Raw genomic sequence first — 14,845 nt, forward strand, 5'->3', positions numbered from 1 at the left:
AGCCCTGCGGGGAACTCTTCTGAAGGCTGGAGGCGGGAGAAGGGCTTTTCTTCCCACCGCCAGCCTTCAGAACAGCCTTCTGAATGTTGGCAGTGGGGAGGAAAAACCCTCCTCCCACCGCAAGCCCCGGGAAGAGAGGAGAAGCCGTGTGCCTTCTCCTCTGTTCCCGGACCTCCCACCGCAAGCCTTCAGGACAGGTCCGGGAACAGAGGGGAAGGCGCGCAGCTTCTCCTCTGTTCCCGGGGCTTGCGGTGGGAGGAGGGTTTTTCCTCCCCACCGCCAACATTCAGAACAGCATTCTGAATGTTGGCGGTGGGGAGGAAAGCCCTCCTCCCGCAGCAAGCCTTCAGGACAGGTCTGGGAACAGAGGGGAAGGCACGCAGCTTCTCCTCTGTTCCCGGGGCTTGCGGTGGGAGGAGGGTTCCCCGCTGTCCCGAAGATTTCCCTATGGGCTTTCGTCTTGCGAAGCAAGCCCATAGGGAAATTCGTCTTGCGAAGCCGCTAAAAAATCGGAAAACCCTTTCGTCTTGCGGGTTTTTCGTTTAGCGAGGCATTCGTCTTGCGGGGCACCACTGTATAAATATAATTATGTATGTCTTCAACATGAGCTTTAATAATCAAACGTAACAGGAGCAGCTGCACTACTGTCATGCTTTTCCTTTTATTTTCATTAGAAAGAACAGAAAATCTGCTTCCCCCCAAAAAAAATAAAAACAGGCAAACATTGCTTTCCACTTTCTTTAGGGTTTGTGAATACAAGAAATCGGTATGCCGGGAAATTTTGAAATGACGAATACTTACAGACTGGTTGTCCCATCTGCTATGTCACCACTGTCAGCTACAAGTTGAGTTTTCTCTGCCTCTGGAGGGCTGCTGGGGGCAGCAGTCGTAGGAGACTGAGAAGACAAGGAATCCATGCTACCAGTGGGTGTGCATTCTTTTGGAGGGCTAAGACTGTCACCTGAAGAATGAGTGAGAAATATAGATACTGAAATATACAGAAAGGATACTAAATGAAGGCAAAACACAACACAGATAATACTTGCACTGAAACCTAGGACTCTTTTTGAAACAGATTCTAGTGAATGACTTACGACCCTGGCTTAGAATTGGCTTCAGGCTAAATGTAAATTTAACTATTCATGAAACCCCTGCTCACTAAAACTGGAGGAAAATCACGTGTCAGCTTTTCACCCATAAAAATAGCATATGCCACTGACATAACTGTGGCATCATCCGGAGAAATATGAGTAATGTTCATAATGGCTGTCACTAAACAACTTAAATTTAATATTTAATATCCAAATCCAGCAAATATCAGACATGCAACATTAAATAGGAGCTACAAGCCAGCACACACGCAGGTACATTACTTGATCATTCTTTGGTCAATTATTTCAGTACACTGAGTGAACTGGCTGCACTGACAGGATTTTGAGGCAGTGTCTGAAGGCATTTAAGGGCAATCAAGAGGTCATTCTATTTGTTCCATATATATATATATATATATATATATATATATATATATCCCTTACACCAGCACCAATCTTCCTGGTAATTTCCAAGAAACACAGTAACTATGTGACTACTTACAATAACACAAAACCAAACACACTGATGGGGGGGGGGGAATGATCTGAATATGTCACCCTAGAGTAGCTGATAAGCAAAATTAGCTTGTACTTCAAGGTAACTTTGAGGAGTAGAACAATAGTTTCTGAAATGCTGCATTCAATTTCCAGCCTAATCACACTATGGCACATCAGATCCATTACTTTGCTTTTGTGCATCATACGCTCTGAGCTGCTGATTTTTAGATGCTCCAGTTCAAATTTGCATGGCATGACAAGAGCTCTTGTAGTAAATTAGATTGTGTGATATTCCAACATCTAATTTGCAGGTACACATGTCACAATACGAAACATATTCTAGGAGATTAAGCGGCAATACAGTAATCTTTTAGAGTAATTTGCTCATTATTATTTTTTCCAACACAGAGATTAATATTCATATCTTAAAATCATGTTAATGTGCAAATGGAAGCACAAGATTGCTTTTTTTCATCCTGGAAACGCATACTGGAAACAAAGAGCTGCATTCTAACTAGCACGTGTGGAAGACAGTTTGTGGAAGAGAACTGCCAGAAAAGAGACCAGGCCAAAAATGGATGCGTAACAGACCACTTTATTTCCAAGAAAAATCTAAAACAGTAGCATAGGTGGCTGCCTTAGTTCAGACTCAGTGCCACCAAAAGGGGATATAGTGGCTGAAACTGTTTATTAAATGTCTTATCCTGCCCCCTTGAAAAGTCTCAAAGTAAGGTGGGGTGCAGACGGCTGAGAAAGGAAGAATGGCCTAAAATCTGGTGGTGCCATTTATCACATAGTGCAATTTATATGATTCCCTTCTCTCCTGGTCCAGCAGGCCACATGCCACACCCCACACTGTTAATGCTTGAAAGGATTTTCATGGGGGGGGGGTGAAGGGAGAGGTGACTCAAAAGCCTCCTTGTGTGAGCTTCCTTCTGCTCACAGCAGCGTCAGATTTAGGGAACTGTGGGCTGTTCCCCCACACAGGGCGCCAAGGCGAGGGGGCACAAAACAAAAACAATAAAACCTATATTTATATGGGCACCTAGTGAAGGACAAAAAGGAATCATTATGAAGAGAAGAAATATTTTTTGGGGGGCACCAAAATTTGTCCTTGCTCAGGGCGCCATATTACCGAAGTCCGCCCTTGGATTCAGCTCAATGAAACTAGCACCCAAGGCCCCATTCCAGCAAGGGAGAGCAGTCTTCCACATGCACTGCCATTATGATAGTAATCCAGCACCACATCTTCTGATGCAGATAGAGACATTCACCCTACCTGAGGCTACTAGCTATTGCATATGACCAGGGTTGCAAGCACTCTTAGTTGAAACAATGAACTTAACAGGACTTCAGAGTAGACAGTAACAGACTGTAGTATTGACACGAGTAGAGCAGGATTGAGACCCTGGTTGTTTTGGCTTCAAACGGGGTGGCAGACACTTGTCATTCAGCCCTAATTTTCATTAAGCGAAGTATGTAAACGGAATGTAGTCATAACAACGTGAACTTGTGAAAAGCTCTTTTTTTTAAAAAAAATGCAAAATTTTACAAATATTTTCCAGACCAGTGGCAAAAGAGATACAATTGCAGGTTTAGAGTGTGCAGGTTGATAATAATATGTTACAACTGTGAATGTCAGAATCAGCTGCATTGAGATATCTGGATAAGCTTAAGAAAAGAAGTCACAGAGTATGAAATTTATGTCCCTTTATTAAGTGACATTATGATGCCAAGAACAAAAACCTCTTCCAAAAGGTCAACAGAAGACAGACAACATGAATTAGATTGAGAAGCAAGAAAGACAAATTAGGTTAGAGTGTCGATACAAGTCAAAGCAAATTAATTTACAGTGTGAAGCAGCATGGTTATATCATAACAGCGGGAGACATCAAAAGGGAAGTCCCTCTCTCTTGCAAAGCATTCTCAAATCCTTCAAAAGGAAGAAAAAAAACTGCATAGGGGCTGTACCATTCACTCAATAACCAGCTTGCAATTCAGGTCTGGAGATGAACAACAGCAAAAGCAGATAACTTCTTGTAAATATTTCCTTTGCTACCTTTTTTCCAAAGAGGATTGTCGGAAAGCAACTATGTGTAACTCGGATAGTCATTATGGCAGGAATAAAAACCCTACATTGATTCAGGGGTGCATGGAGTGTTAGGAGAGAGTTAGTACCACTGGGGAAGGACATGTGGTGCTCCTTCTGGGGTAGTTTGTCCACCTTTAGTCCCAATCCTGCACTCAGCTCTCACCTGTAGCTCCTAGCAGCTGTCAGCAAGTGACAGCAGCCACAACCCAGGGAAATGGTTCCAATTGGCCGGCTTAAGCGGCTGAGGGTAGCTAATGGGTCTCAAACCCTTGGTGAGTTGGGAACTTCCCTTGCAAGTCTCAGGGCTGAAGAGGGCACAAGGTATCTAATTCCTTTATCAAGACAAAAAATTCTTTCCAAATATGGGACTAAGGGGCTTAGTATCTGCAGTACATATTTTAGCTTAATTAGCAATGTCTGTTTTACTTCTTTGATATGCAAAGCCATGGATGAAAAGAAGGTTCTGTTGCACTTTTCTCCCAGCCTTTATCCATGGGACTCAAAGGAACATAGTATCCTCAAAGCAATCACCTGACTCCAGTGAAGTGACCAGGTAGCCATCCAGAGAGGGCAGATTGCAACCCCCCATTGTACTCATTGTATGAGTCCTGCTGCCTGAACAAGACCAGGTAAAAGTCCTGTTCTTGATAGAAAAATTCCCATTCAGCTGTGAAGATAAAGACCTCACCTTAAAACCATGGCAGAGCTTCAGGTTGCCCACTTGTATCTGCTTATACACATTCCTGCTTGTTCCTCATATACACATCAGCTTCCTGCAGCCAACCATCTATTACCTGATATTCCCATCTCTACCCCAAACTTGCCTCAGCCCACTTCTCAGGAGTACATGGTAACTGGACAGGGGCTGGAAGCTTGGGTGCTAAAACCACTCATTTCCCACAAGAAGAATGCTCTGCATGTGCTTCAGCAGTTTTTGTTGCTTAGGTGCTTCACAAAGGCACTTGCTTCATCTCCTGAAATGTTAGCCTCTAAGGCATGTTTGCTCACTAGGAAGGAATTGCATTACAAGGCAATTGGCTGGCTGGAAGAAGACCTAGCCACGCCTAGCATCTTCAAATAAAAAGAACCTACAGATGTGCATCTTCCTCTTATGTGAACCTCTCATCGAGACAGCTAAAAATAAAAGGATCAAGAAATCACAATCTCATCAAGTTGTTGGAGAGAGTTCACAGCAGAGTCACAGATATTGTGCCAGGGTGTTAATTTAGACCTCATAATTAAAATGCCAAGATATGATAGATCCGAGGGTTGCCGTATAAAAAGAAATCAGATACAAGCAGAGCAGGGAGAGGAACGCCATGCTAAGTTGAAATTAAAATGGCATACAGAAGCGTTATCAATTAGAAACACACACACACACACACACTATCAAACAGAAGGGTGAGCACACAATCCTGATTATCTCAGACAAGAGGAAAATGACAGTGACTTGTTAAAACAAAGGTATTTCGCGATTTATTGTAATATTATGCAGTATTACTAATAGCTTTTAGTCTGACCTACTGCCTAAATGGGAAACAAAGCACATGCCCCACTTTGCCTCAGAGCTGTAGAGACCAGAATTCTATTTCAGTAGGGAGGTGCAAGGTTCACTCACCAAGAGGAAGGGCTATGAATGCTATCACAGTGAGCTGGGTAGGGACATGCAAGGACAGAAGATGGCTGAGAGGAGTTTCCTTAAAAAGCTGTATGAAGGTGTCAATCCGCTACTCAACTTAGTGGAACTCAGCAAGAATTTCAGCAACTGCTATTAACTATTCTCTTAATGGCAAATGAGAACCTTTAACCTGTTCCTGTTTTAATATTCCTAAATATATTAATAAGCAGGGGTGCCAAGCATGTAGGCTATTTACAGCTCTCAAGGTACTACTGAGCTTTTATAGCATCCTCAAAATATCAGGAGTTTAACATCATGGTCTAAAAATAGGTCATTGTTTTGAAACTCTTGGTAAACATAAGCTGTAAAGCCCAATACCTTAATTCAAAATGAGCTAGCAACTTAAAGACAATGAACCAGTTAGCCTTTAAAGTGCCACAACAACGTTGATGCTGCTGCAACAGGCTAACATATCTAACCTGTCTAAAATTAATTTAAAATGATAGTTCTAACAGAATCACAGAACATGATTTTTAAAAATAACTTATGTCACTACAATATACATAAACAAAGCACATACTAATTTCCCACCCAATCTTATATTACAGTGTGCATGTGGCAATCGTGTTTTTTTAAAAAAACAACAACACTAAGCACACACAAACATGCATAATTTTTTTTTTTAGGGTGAAATCAGCTATTTTAAGACAGAGTGAAAAAGTACAGGAGGCAAGCAATATCATGTGCATCTATATTTTAAAGCTAGCAGTTTGACAGAGTTGTTCTGCATGTGCTTAGAATTTGTATTCACAACTTTTGTTTGCACCTTTTATTCATCAATAAATGCAGTTGATTTTAATAAGTTTATCAATATGCTCCATCTGTCTACATAAATCCTAAAATTAAAAACCCTCTAGTTTCATCTCCATGCTAGAAACAATACCATGTACACCAAGCCCATTTTACTCTAAATACAGATATAATTCAACAATGATATAGGGAGAAACAAGACAAAGAGGATGCAATAATTTAAACATTCAAACACCTGTCAAGAACAGCTCATGCCCACAAAGAAACGAAAATGGGTAAGACTGTATGAAAACAACACAAATGCCATCCTTTCTGACTTGCACAACAGATTATCCAACACATCCTGCTTTATCACTTGGTAGTCAACTGTTTACCTAATGGCTAGTAGCTGTCAATATTACTATTTGCCAGACTGGCTTCTGGTCCAGATTTGAGCATTCAAGTACTGTACATTCATTCTCCTAATTCAAGCAAATCTGCTTAACATTTTGGTTCATATCTTCCATTTATCTTACAATTTTATAATTGTCGACAGAGGTCAAAGAGATTCAGCTTAAAAGAAAACTGAATCCCTTGTTAAGAGGAATGAGAAAGTTCTCCTGAAGTTCCAGATATATACAGTACTAAGTTATAAGAATTTTACTCTCCCTGCCTCCTCTCTCCATTTTCCAATTTTAAAAAAAGAAAGAGATAATAGAATTTGTGAAATGGAAAACTACTGTAGATTGCCCTGATGACACAAGATATACTGCAACTCAACTCTGCTGCCAAGATAGAAAATATAATTAACATCTTACTGTCATCCAGCTCAAGACAGAGATTATACACAGCAATGGGCCTCTTATTACGTTGCCCTTGTCTTCTTGATTGTCGTGGTGGGGCATTTGGAGGAGATACCGACACAGGAATTGGCTCGGGGAAAGTGGCATCAGGCAGAGTTTGAAAAATCTGCAAAGAAGAGCACAAAGGGCATTAATTATTTGCTATGAACAGCAACCTGTAAAAATGCAACTGTAAACTATTATCAACTAACATTTGTCTTGGATGCTATTCAGGCATGAAGAAGCCAAAACTACTCTTTGAACGTGGAGAGTGTGCCATTATTCTTTTTTAAAAATTAAAAACAAAACCAAATTTATAAATAAGCATAAATACCATCTACACATCAACTGTTCTGCAAATCATTTAATCCACAAACCTAAGTATGTGCAATTGTTCTTGCCAGCTGGCAGGGCGCATAGAAATAAGATTTATTTATGAATCACAAAAGGCAAGGTCACTGGTTCAAAAATTTCACTGGCCCATATATTTTAGCCAAGTCTTTCATTATAATTATCAAAACGGATGGTAGAAACATGAGACAATAGTTTCTTTATAATTTTGCCTTTAATATGATTTGTGGGATCATGTCTTTAATATGATTCCCCACACCTACCAAGTTACTAAACTTTCTCAAACTGGATCATACAAGGCACATATTAACTATTGGTACATGAACATAACCCTTGGTTATGCTCATTTTCAGTAACGACTGCTAAAACTTTCAATAAATGTCCCCACTGTCTGAAGTTGGCTAATGGCAATGGAGGAGAGGATCTTTTTCAGCTGTTGTATCTTGCCCGTGGGACTCTCTCCGCAGAAAGTCACACTGACACTAACGTATTTTAGGCACCGCACGAAGACCTCCTTATTTTCTTAGTCTTCCAAGCTCTGGTGTGTAGGGAAATCTCCACATATGTGGGGGTTCCGTTCCCGGCCCCTGCACACATCACTGAGTTGCACACAAGTGGGGATAGCCCCATTTCGCTCCACTTCCATTCCGCCCCCTTTTGTGTGTGCTGATTGCACACAAGTGGGGAGATCCCTGTATTTTTGCCCAGCTGCAATTGTTTATCACTGCCTTTTACTGTGTTTTTATTAGTTACTGTAAACCGCCTTGGAAATTTTGAATTGAGGGGCAATACAGAAATGTTCTTAAATAAATAAAATTAAACCTTTTTGAATTACAGATACTCTGTCCACCCTTACCTACTTGCCTTTCCTACCATTTGCAGCAAAGCAATAAATGCACCTGCTTGCTTTTGCCATGCAGGTACAGGTGGCTAAGCTCTTGCAAGAGACATCTCATGTTTTCCAGCAAACATAGTAGCAATGACCCTAATTTCAATTGGCCCTTTTGCCATGTGATGCAGAGCCCTTTCACACACATTGGAGCGTGCACTCTCTCTCCCTTGTTCTCCATGCGTTGTAACCACAGCGTAATAAGGAAATGCTTCACACAAGCATGAGATACAGGTTTCAAAATCCACCTGCAGCCAAGGGGCGTCCAGCTAATCTGTGTTATGAGTTAAAGGGTTGTAGTTTTGCTAGGCCATTCTGTCCCTCACGCCCCCATTAGCCCTCTCTTCTGTAGCACGCAGGCAGATCAACATTTCTTTTTATTGCACGGGGGGGGGGGGGTGTTTGTGTGTGTAAGTGTCTGCTGGAAAGGGTCAAAGCAGCTATTAAATGTATGACATTATCAAGTTACTGTTCTCCAATAAAATCAGTGGGGAAAGACGGCATTTTGTCAAGTCTAGGAAGACAGAACTTACATATACATTTTTGTTTCTGCATACACTTGATTAGATTTCTGTGTTTTTTTCTATTTTCAGGCATTTACAAATATTTCATTACATCTCATACTGGTGAATGGAATTTCTTTTTAAAAAGCAATTGAAACAAGCAGTCCATGAATAATAAAATATAAATACCACAGCACAACGAATTACAAATGTAAGGACAACAAATAAGGCAGCAGGGCGAGGTGCAACAAATGAGTTTATCAAAAACTGTTGCGTAAAAAAAAAAATAGTTCAATAAAAATCCACATGCCACACTTGGGAAATAATCAGAAAGCAGTGAAACTACTTTGCAAGTCCAAAATGACTGTCCTAATAATAGCTCAGATGCGCCACTATGTTGTACAGTGGAAGAAAAGCACTAGCCTAGCTACTGTGAAGAGCCACGTCATGGTTCCCAAAGGCATCATAGCAATAACACACAATATTTGACCTTAAAGTACAGAAGATAAAAATAAACACACGTCAGGTCTACTTTGGTATAATCACAGTCCCTGAGCAGCTCAACCTGAAATGCAGCAACAGCAATATCCTGTGACCGACACAAATTTGTAAAACACTAGCTTTCCTTATGAGGACTATGCTATGTTAATAGAAGAGGTGAGAGCCTCCTTTGGGCCTAGGCCAACCAGGTGCCTCCTGACATTTTTAACTACAAGTACCATCAGCTCCAGCCAGCACAGGCTGGTGTTGACAAGGTTCATAGCCCTTGGCTGGGAGGTGGTACTGATTGAGTACTACTCAATCAAAAGGTATTGGTTGAGTACTACTGTAACCAGGTCCAATCCACACTGGAGCATAGGAAACAAAACAGAAAATATGCATTCCACATGTCATCTTAAAAGCCTCTTTGGAACTTATGGAAGCCCCTCATGTTAGTAAAACCCACGCACGTTCCAGAACTGAAAGGAAAAAATGATTTTCCAACATCATTTTCAACAGTGAAGGAGATTGTTGCTTTGACTCTGTCTAATTTATATTGCTGCTGCTCGGTGCTGTATGGTTTTAGACTGGGTTCGATATAGCATTTTACTGACTCTTATTGCTTTAAATGGTTTCATTTTTATTCTTACAGTTTTGTTAGCTGCCTTGAGAACCAGGAGAAGAGATATCAATATGAAAAATTAAGAGCTAGCCCACAGAAATGCAAGAGACTGGTTTCTACATAAAATTACCAGCAGGGATATGTGTGAAGTTGCTTTACCTACAGTTCAGTGCTTTAAACTGCTCATCCTGTGTACATCAAGGATCTCTTGAATTGAAAATTCAATTATTCAAGGAGTCATTACTACTGTCTTTCATTAGACACTAATGTAATTTAAATATATCTCATAAATTCCAGGTTTCATTAAATCAGGGCAAACTGAAATAATTTAAACATTATGAAAAATTTCCCCCCAAAAAACTTGAAGTTTGAGTAGGGAGCCTGTGGCCCTCCAAATGTTGGACTCCCAACTCCTATCAGCCCCAACCAATAGTGACGGATGGAGAGAACTGTAGTCTAGCAACATCTTGAAGAGGGGATCCCCCAACTTTGTCCTAGAGTATTTGATCAGCATAAAATGTAGCAATGGAAGTGTCTCTTAACCCTTGCAAGGTGACATTTTATGCCGCATAACTATTATTAGCATGCAATCAAATTGCTATGTAAGATGTTAAGACACAACTGACTCGCAACATTTCTTAAAATTATGTTGCTTATGCTTAGCGTACCAAACTATAGATATTTTAGCATTCTAGACATAATATATAAAAGGAATCTGCTGCTCATCTTCCTGAAAATCCTGGTGCTTGCAGACCCTTCAGCCAAAGTTCACCTTGCCCACCTGCACAATTGCTTGAAATCCACCCCATCTTTTTATTCACACACTCGCACAGCTGTGCCAGTCATCCAAACCAGTCCTCCTTAGAATCCTCAGCTGTCCTCTCTATGCCTTCCAGTGGTAAGTAGGTGAGTAAGGCCACAAAATGAAACAGAAGTTAATGGTTCCAAGTTTAAGGAAAAGAAAAAAAAAGAGTTTCATGTCTAAGTCCTATACACACAATCATATGCACATTTACCCAGCAGTGAGTGCTGCTGGGTTCAATGGAACATCTCCCACATAAATGTGCATAGGATTGCTGCCAGGGTGCTATGGAACTGACAGAGGCTTTGCATTCATGGGCCCATCAACTCTGCAGAAGTTTTGTTATATACCAAATCTGTTCTAATTTTCTCGTGTAAACTGAGAGCCAATGTATTATTATAGTGGTTAGAATGGTGAATTAACACCAGGAAGACCTACCTTGAAATGCCCACTCAGCCACAAAAATTACCAGGTGACCTTAGCCCAGTTATTCTTTCTCAGGCAAACCTACCTCAGAGGGTTGCTGTGATGATAAAGGAGGGGACCATGCATACCACCCTGACGTCTTTGTAGGAAGGATGGATGAGTGATTGGACAAAACAAATAAAATGGTGTGTTAGGATTGCATAACATGCAATTGAGTTTTGGAGAGTATTTCCCTTGGTTATAGAATGATAATCTATACAGAGAAAGGAATATTATTATTATTATTATTATTAAGAAACCAACAGAGTTAATTTAAAAATAAAAGGGGAAAAACCTGCCAGGTTCCTTCAGATTACTTTTTTCTCTCTAAGAAGATTGCAAAAATAGAAACAGGAGAGAGATCCTGCTCACTGGTGCACACCATTCAAGCTCTAATGCAGTTCTCCCCAGCTGTCAGAGAGATGTCTCACAGGAAAGTCAGGAGTTCAGAAAGTATGTATTACTCCCAGCAATTCTTCAAAATACTTCCCTAGCATTTTTTCCCTGTCTCCTACCCTTTGATTTTAACTCTTGCCAAAATCTACAGATTACAGAAGCTTTCCTCAATCTGGTCCATTCCAGATGCTTTAGGCTACAACTCCCAACAGCTTCTGTCAGCACTGGCTGTGGCTGATGAGAGTTGAAATCCAAAACATCTGGACAGTAAGAGGTTCAGGAATGCTGTGCTAAGCATGTGTAGAATGACATGTAGGCGGAGTTCATCGTGTGCCATTACACTGTGTATGTTTGTGCAGAATGGGTTTAAGTACAGGAAAGCTACTATAACTTTACACTATAACTTTCCCCATTATTATTAGAAAAAGACATTAGAAGCAGGATGGTCAGTTATAAAACTGTATTTTAAAAAAACCAACACCAAGGTTAAAACATAATGTATGCTCTTTTATCATGCGTATTTTACACATCTGTTAACTCAGCCTTTTCTAAAAATAGCACTCTTAGCAAAAAGGCAGCAACTTCCTCTGTATCCCGATCATGTCCCACATTTAACAATTCATGACACGAACATTCCCGATAGTATGAGCAGTAAGTGCTGTCATTTGAAGAATAGGAGGAAGAGTTAAGCATGCTGGGATTGAAATGTAAACACCTGTCAATGACATGAGCAAATACAATGGAGTCATCCAGTTTTCTCCACTGCTGCTAAATAGCAAGAATATTAAAAAGAGTGCCAGTTCTGTCAAGCCACAGACAGAACAGAACAAATCTGCTTTTCCTGGCAATTAATGAAGAAATGTACACAATCCTATTCTACAAACTTTCAGTGTTATATTAAGTCAGAGATGAGTAAACATATATTTTAGTAGTAGCTACATTCTTCCTCTACCTACAAAGACAGCAAAAGAAAAAATACTGCTTAACAAACCTTTAGCTGTGTACAGATAAACCTAAGAACAGCTAACACAGACGTAAATGAGCTATTATTTTGCTTAACCCCCTTGCTTTATCTTTGTTACCTGGAAATGGGGAAAATACACATTGCCGAGATGCCCATATTTCATTTTGTAGAAAATCAAACATGAGAATTGAAAACAAATTGTGTTCTCTTAGTTACTTAAAAGTAGTCAGTTGCAAAAGGGCTATTCAAGCTCATGCGCTTAGTCTAATCCCCCCCCCCCCCCCGGTTACATCCATCCTAGTCATTACATTATCTCCTTTATTATTTCCTTTATGCATCTAGTCAAGACTATAAACTTTAAAAAGTGCCATCATCATATTATTATTATGAACAAAGGGCACAATCCAGCCAAAGCTAAGCATTTTCACTGACCCCTGAATTTAAGGACAGATCTAAGCACATGGCTTGACCTAAATCTATGGAACATAAAAACTTTGGTTGAAACATTTAATAATGTAGCTCTCAACTGACAGATTCTAAGAAACACCATAGGAATGGCAGTGTTTCCCAACCTTGTGCCTCCAGCTGTTTTTGAACTACAACTCCCATCATCCCTGACTAGGAAGACCAGTGGCAAGGGATGATGGGAATTGCAGTCCAAAAACAGCTGGAGGCACAAGGTTGGGAAACACTGGGAATGGGTCACATACCTGTTTTTTAATGAGAATGTGTGTAAAGACGCATATGTGTATGCAGAGGGAAATTTTGGGGAACCATCTAGAGCACACAGGGCTTTGCTGATGCGAAATGGCGACTGGCTGCACTCGACAAAGGCAGGAACTGAATGACAGAGGTCCTACCTCCCAAAAGGTTGCTACCTGCCTTCAACTGGCAGGTGGAGACAACAACCCACCCCGCAAACCAGATACTAGGGACAGGAAAACAGGGGTGTTTGCTGCAGGCAACAGAAGCTAATAATTAATCTACCTTGGAGGTCTTCATCAGAGGACTCACACTGGGGTCCCCCGCCCATGTGTTCAATTTTTTCTTTTCTTTTGTTCATAGAAAAGCTACAAAATACAGAAGGTTCAGAAAAGGGGTTCTGAATAGCCCCCCATACCAAGAATTATGCAATAAGATTTCTCAAAAATACTGTTGCATTGTTTGCATCCCAATTCATACTTTTTAAAAGTATGTAACAGAATTCTCCTCAGTCTTCATGTGCCATCTTCAAAGACTAAACATAGGCAAAAAAGAAAAAGAAAAAAGTACCATGGTGAGTCTTAGCAGCCAGTACTAAAGGGAGTAGTAATAATCTGTATTCACTTTCTTATTCTTAATTCCGTTTGTCTAATAAAAAGTCTATGACGTTCTCTGTTTTAAACAGCAGGAGAACAGCTGTCTATTCCATTTGGAAATTTTATATTTGAATCCAGAAGATGTATTCCAAAATGATCTATGGTATATGAAAATTGAGAAAGCATGCTGTGGATGTTAGAATTTACAATTTGTATTGCAATGTTTTGGCAGCTTGTTTTGAAACTGAAAGATTCTCACAAACTATGTTGATTTACACCGTACATTTATTCCTGTTTCTCAAAAATGTACATCTGAGATCACTCTGTATGATGCCAGAGGCAGATGCTCTCAAACACAAGGTAAGTGCACGACCATCTTAGAATGTATATGATACCACTCACTAGAAGAAGAAAGAAACAGAGCACAATTCACCTTACTCAGGATATGTGGAAAGGACAAATAGAAATGGTTTTACAAGGCGGCTTAAATTAAGAAAAAATTAAAATGTATTTGAAGAATCACCTTCTTTGTAGTTTTAAATAAGAAGACTGGCTAGAGATGTGCTGGGGTGCTATAGAACAGTCTTGCACAATATTTTCTCCCACACAGGGAATGTACCTAATTAAGGCAATGGTTTGGCCCAGTGAGAATGAGTTGGTCAGTATGCTGGCTATGTAGCTAGTTGGTATATTAACATAGTTGGCCGAGTTCTTAGACATGTACTACCCTCTAGTGGAAATCCACACTTTATTCCCAGATTCTGTTTTATTGCCAAGGATTTTTTTTGTCCCTTAATTTCAAATGGATGTAGCGTAAGGGAGTATATGGGGAGAAATGGCACTGGGGAGTAGCACGGTGTATTGGAGGAAGTAGACTTAAGATATCTGTAACCTTTCTCTTGTTCCACCTCTGCACCTAGCTCTTTGTTTACAAAGCTTCCTGCTTATTTGTCTTCTGCTCGTTCGAAATGTCATGTCGGTTCAAAACAAACATCTATCATTCACAATACAGATCTGGAATAAAGCTGTCCCAGCATATAATATGGAGATCTAGCTAGGTGATAAAGACAGTGGCAGTCACTCCTTAAAAGCCTTCTTTGTATTCAATGGTACTGATAACTTCTGGCTGGTCACGAATCTCCCTT

The 14,845-nt window shown here is 40.3% G+C and overlaps 1 protein-coding gene across 2 annotated transcripts in view; it reads right to left on the minus strand.

The window, feature by feature from the left end:
- The window catches only part of ARHGAP10 (Rho GTPase activating protein 10), a 107,221-nt gene that overhangs the window by 19,328 nt on the left and 73,048 nt on the right, over positions 1 to 14,845 (minus strand). For both annotated transcript variants that reach the window (XM_081875301.1, XM_081875302.1), the window contains exons 19-20: positions 6,907 to 7,057; positions 802 to 961 (exon numbers count right to left, since the gene is read on the minus strand). In XM_081875301.1, the coding sequence (XP_081731427.1) occupies positions 802 to 961; positions 6,907 to 7,057 (311 nt within the window). The remainder of the gene's footprint in view (positions 1 to 801; positions 962 to 6,906; positions 7,058 to 14,845) is intronic.

The sequence above is a fragment of the Podarcis erhardii genome, assembly GCF_964252035.2.
Source record: "Podarcis erhardii genome assembly, chromosome: 9".
Taxonomy (NCBI): domain Eukaryota; kingdom Metazoa; phylum Chordata; class Lepidosauria; order Squamata; family Lacertidae; genus Podarcis; species Podarcis erhardii.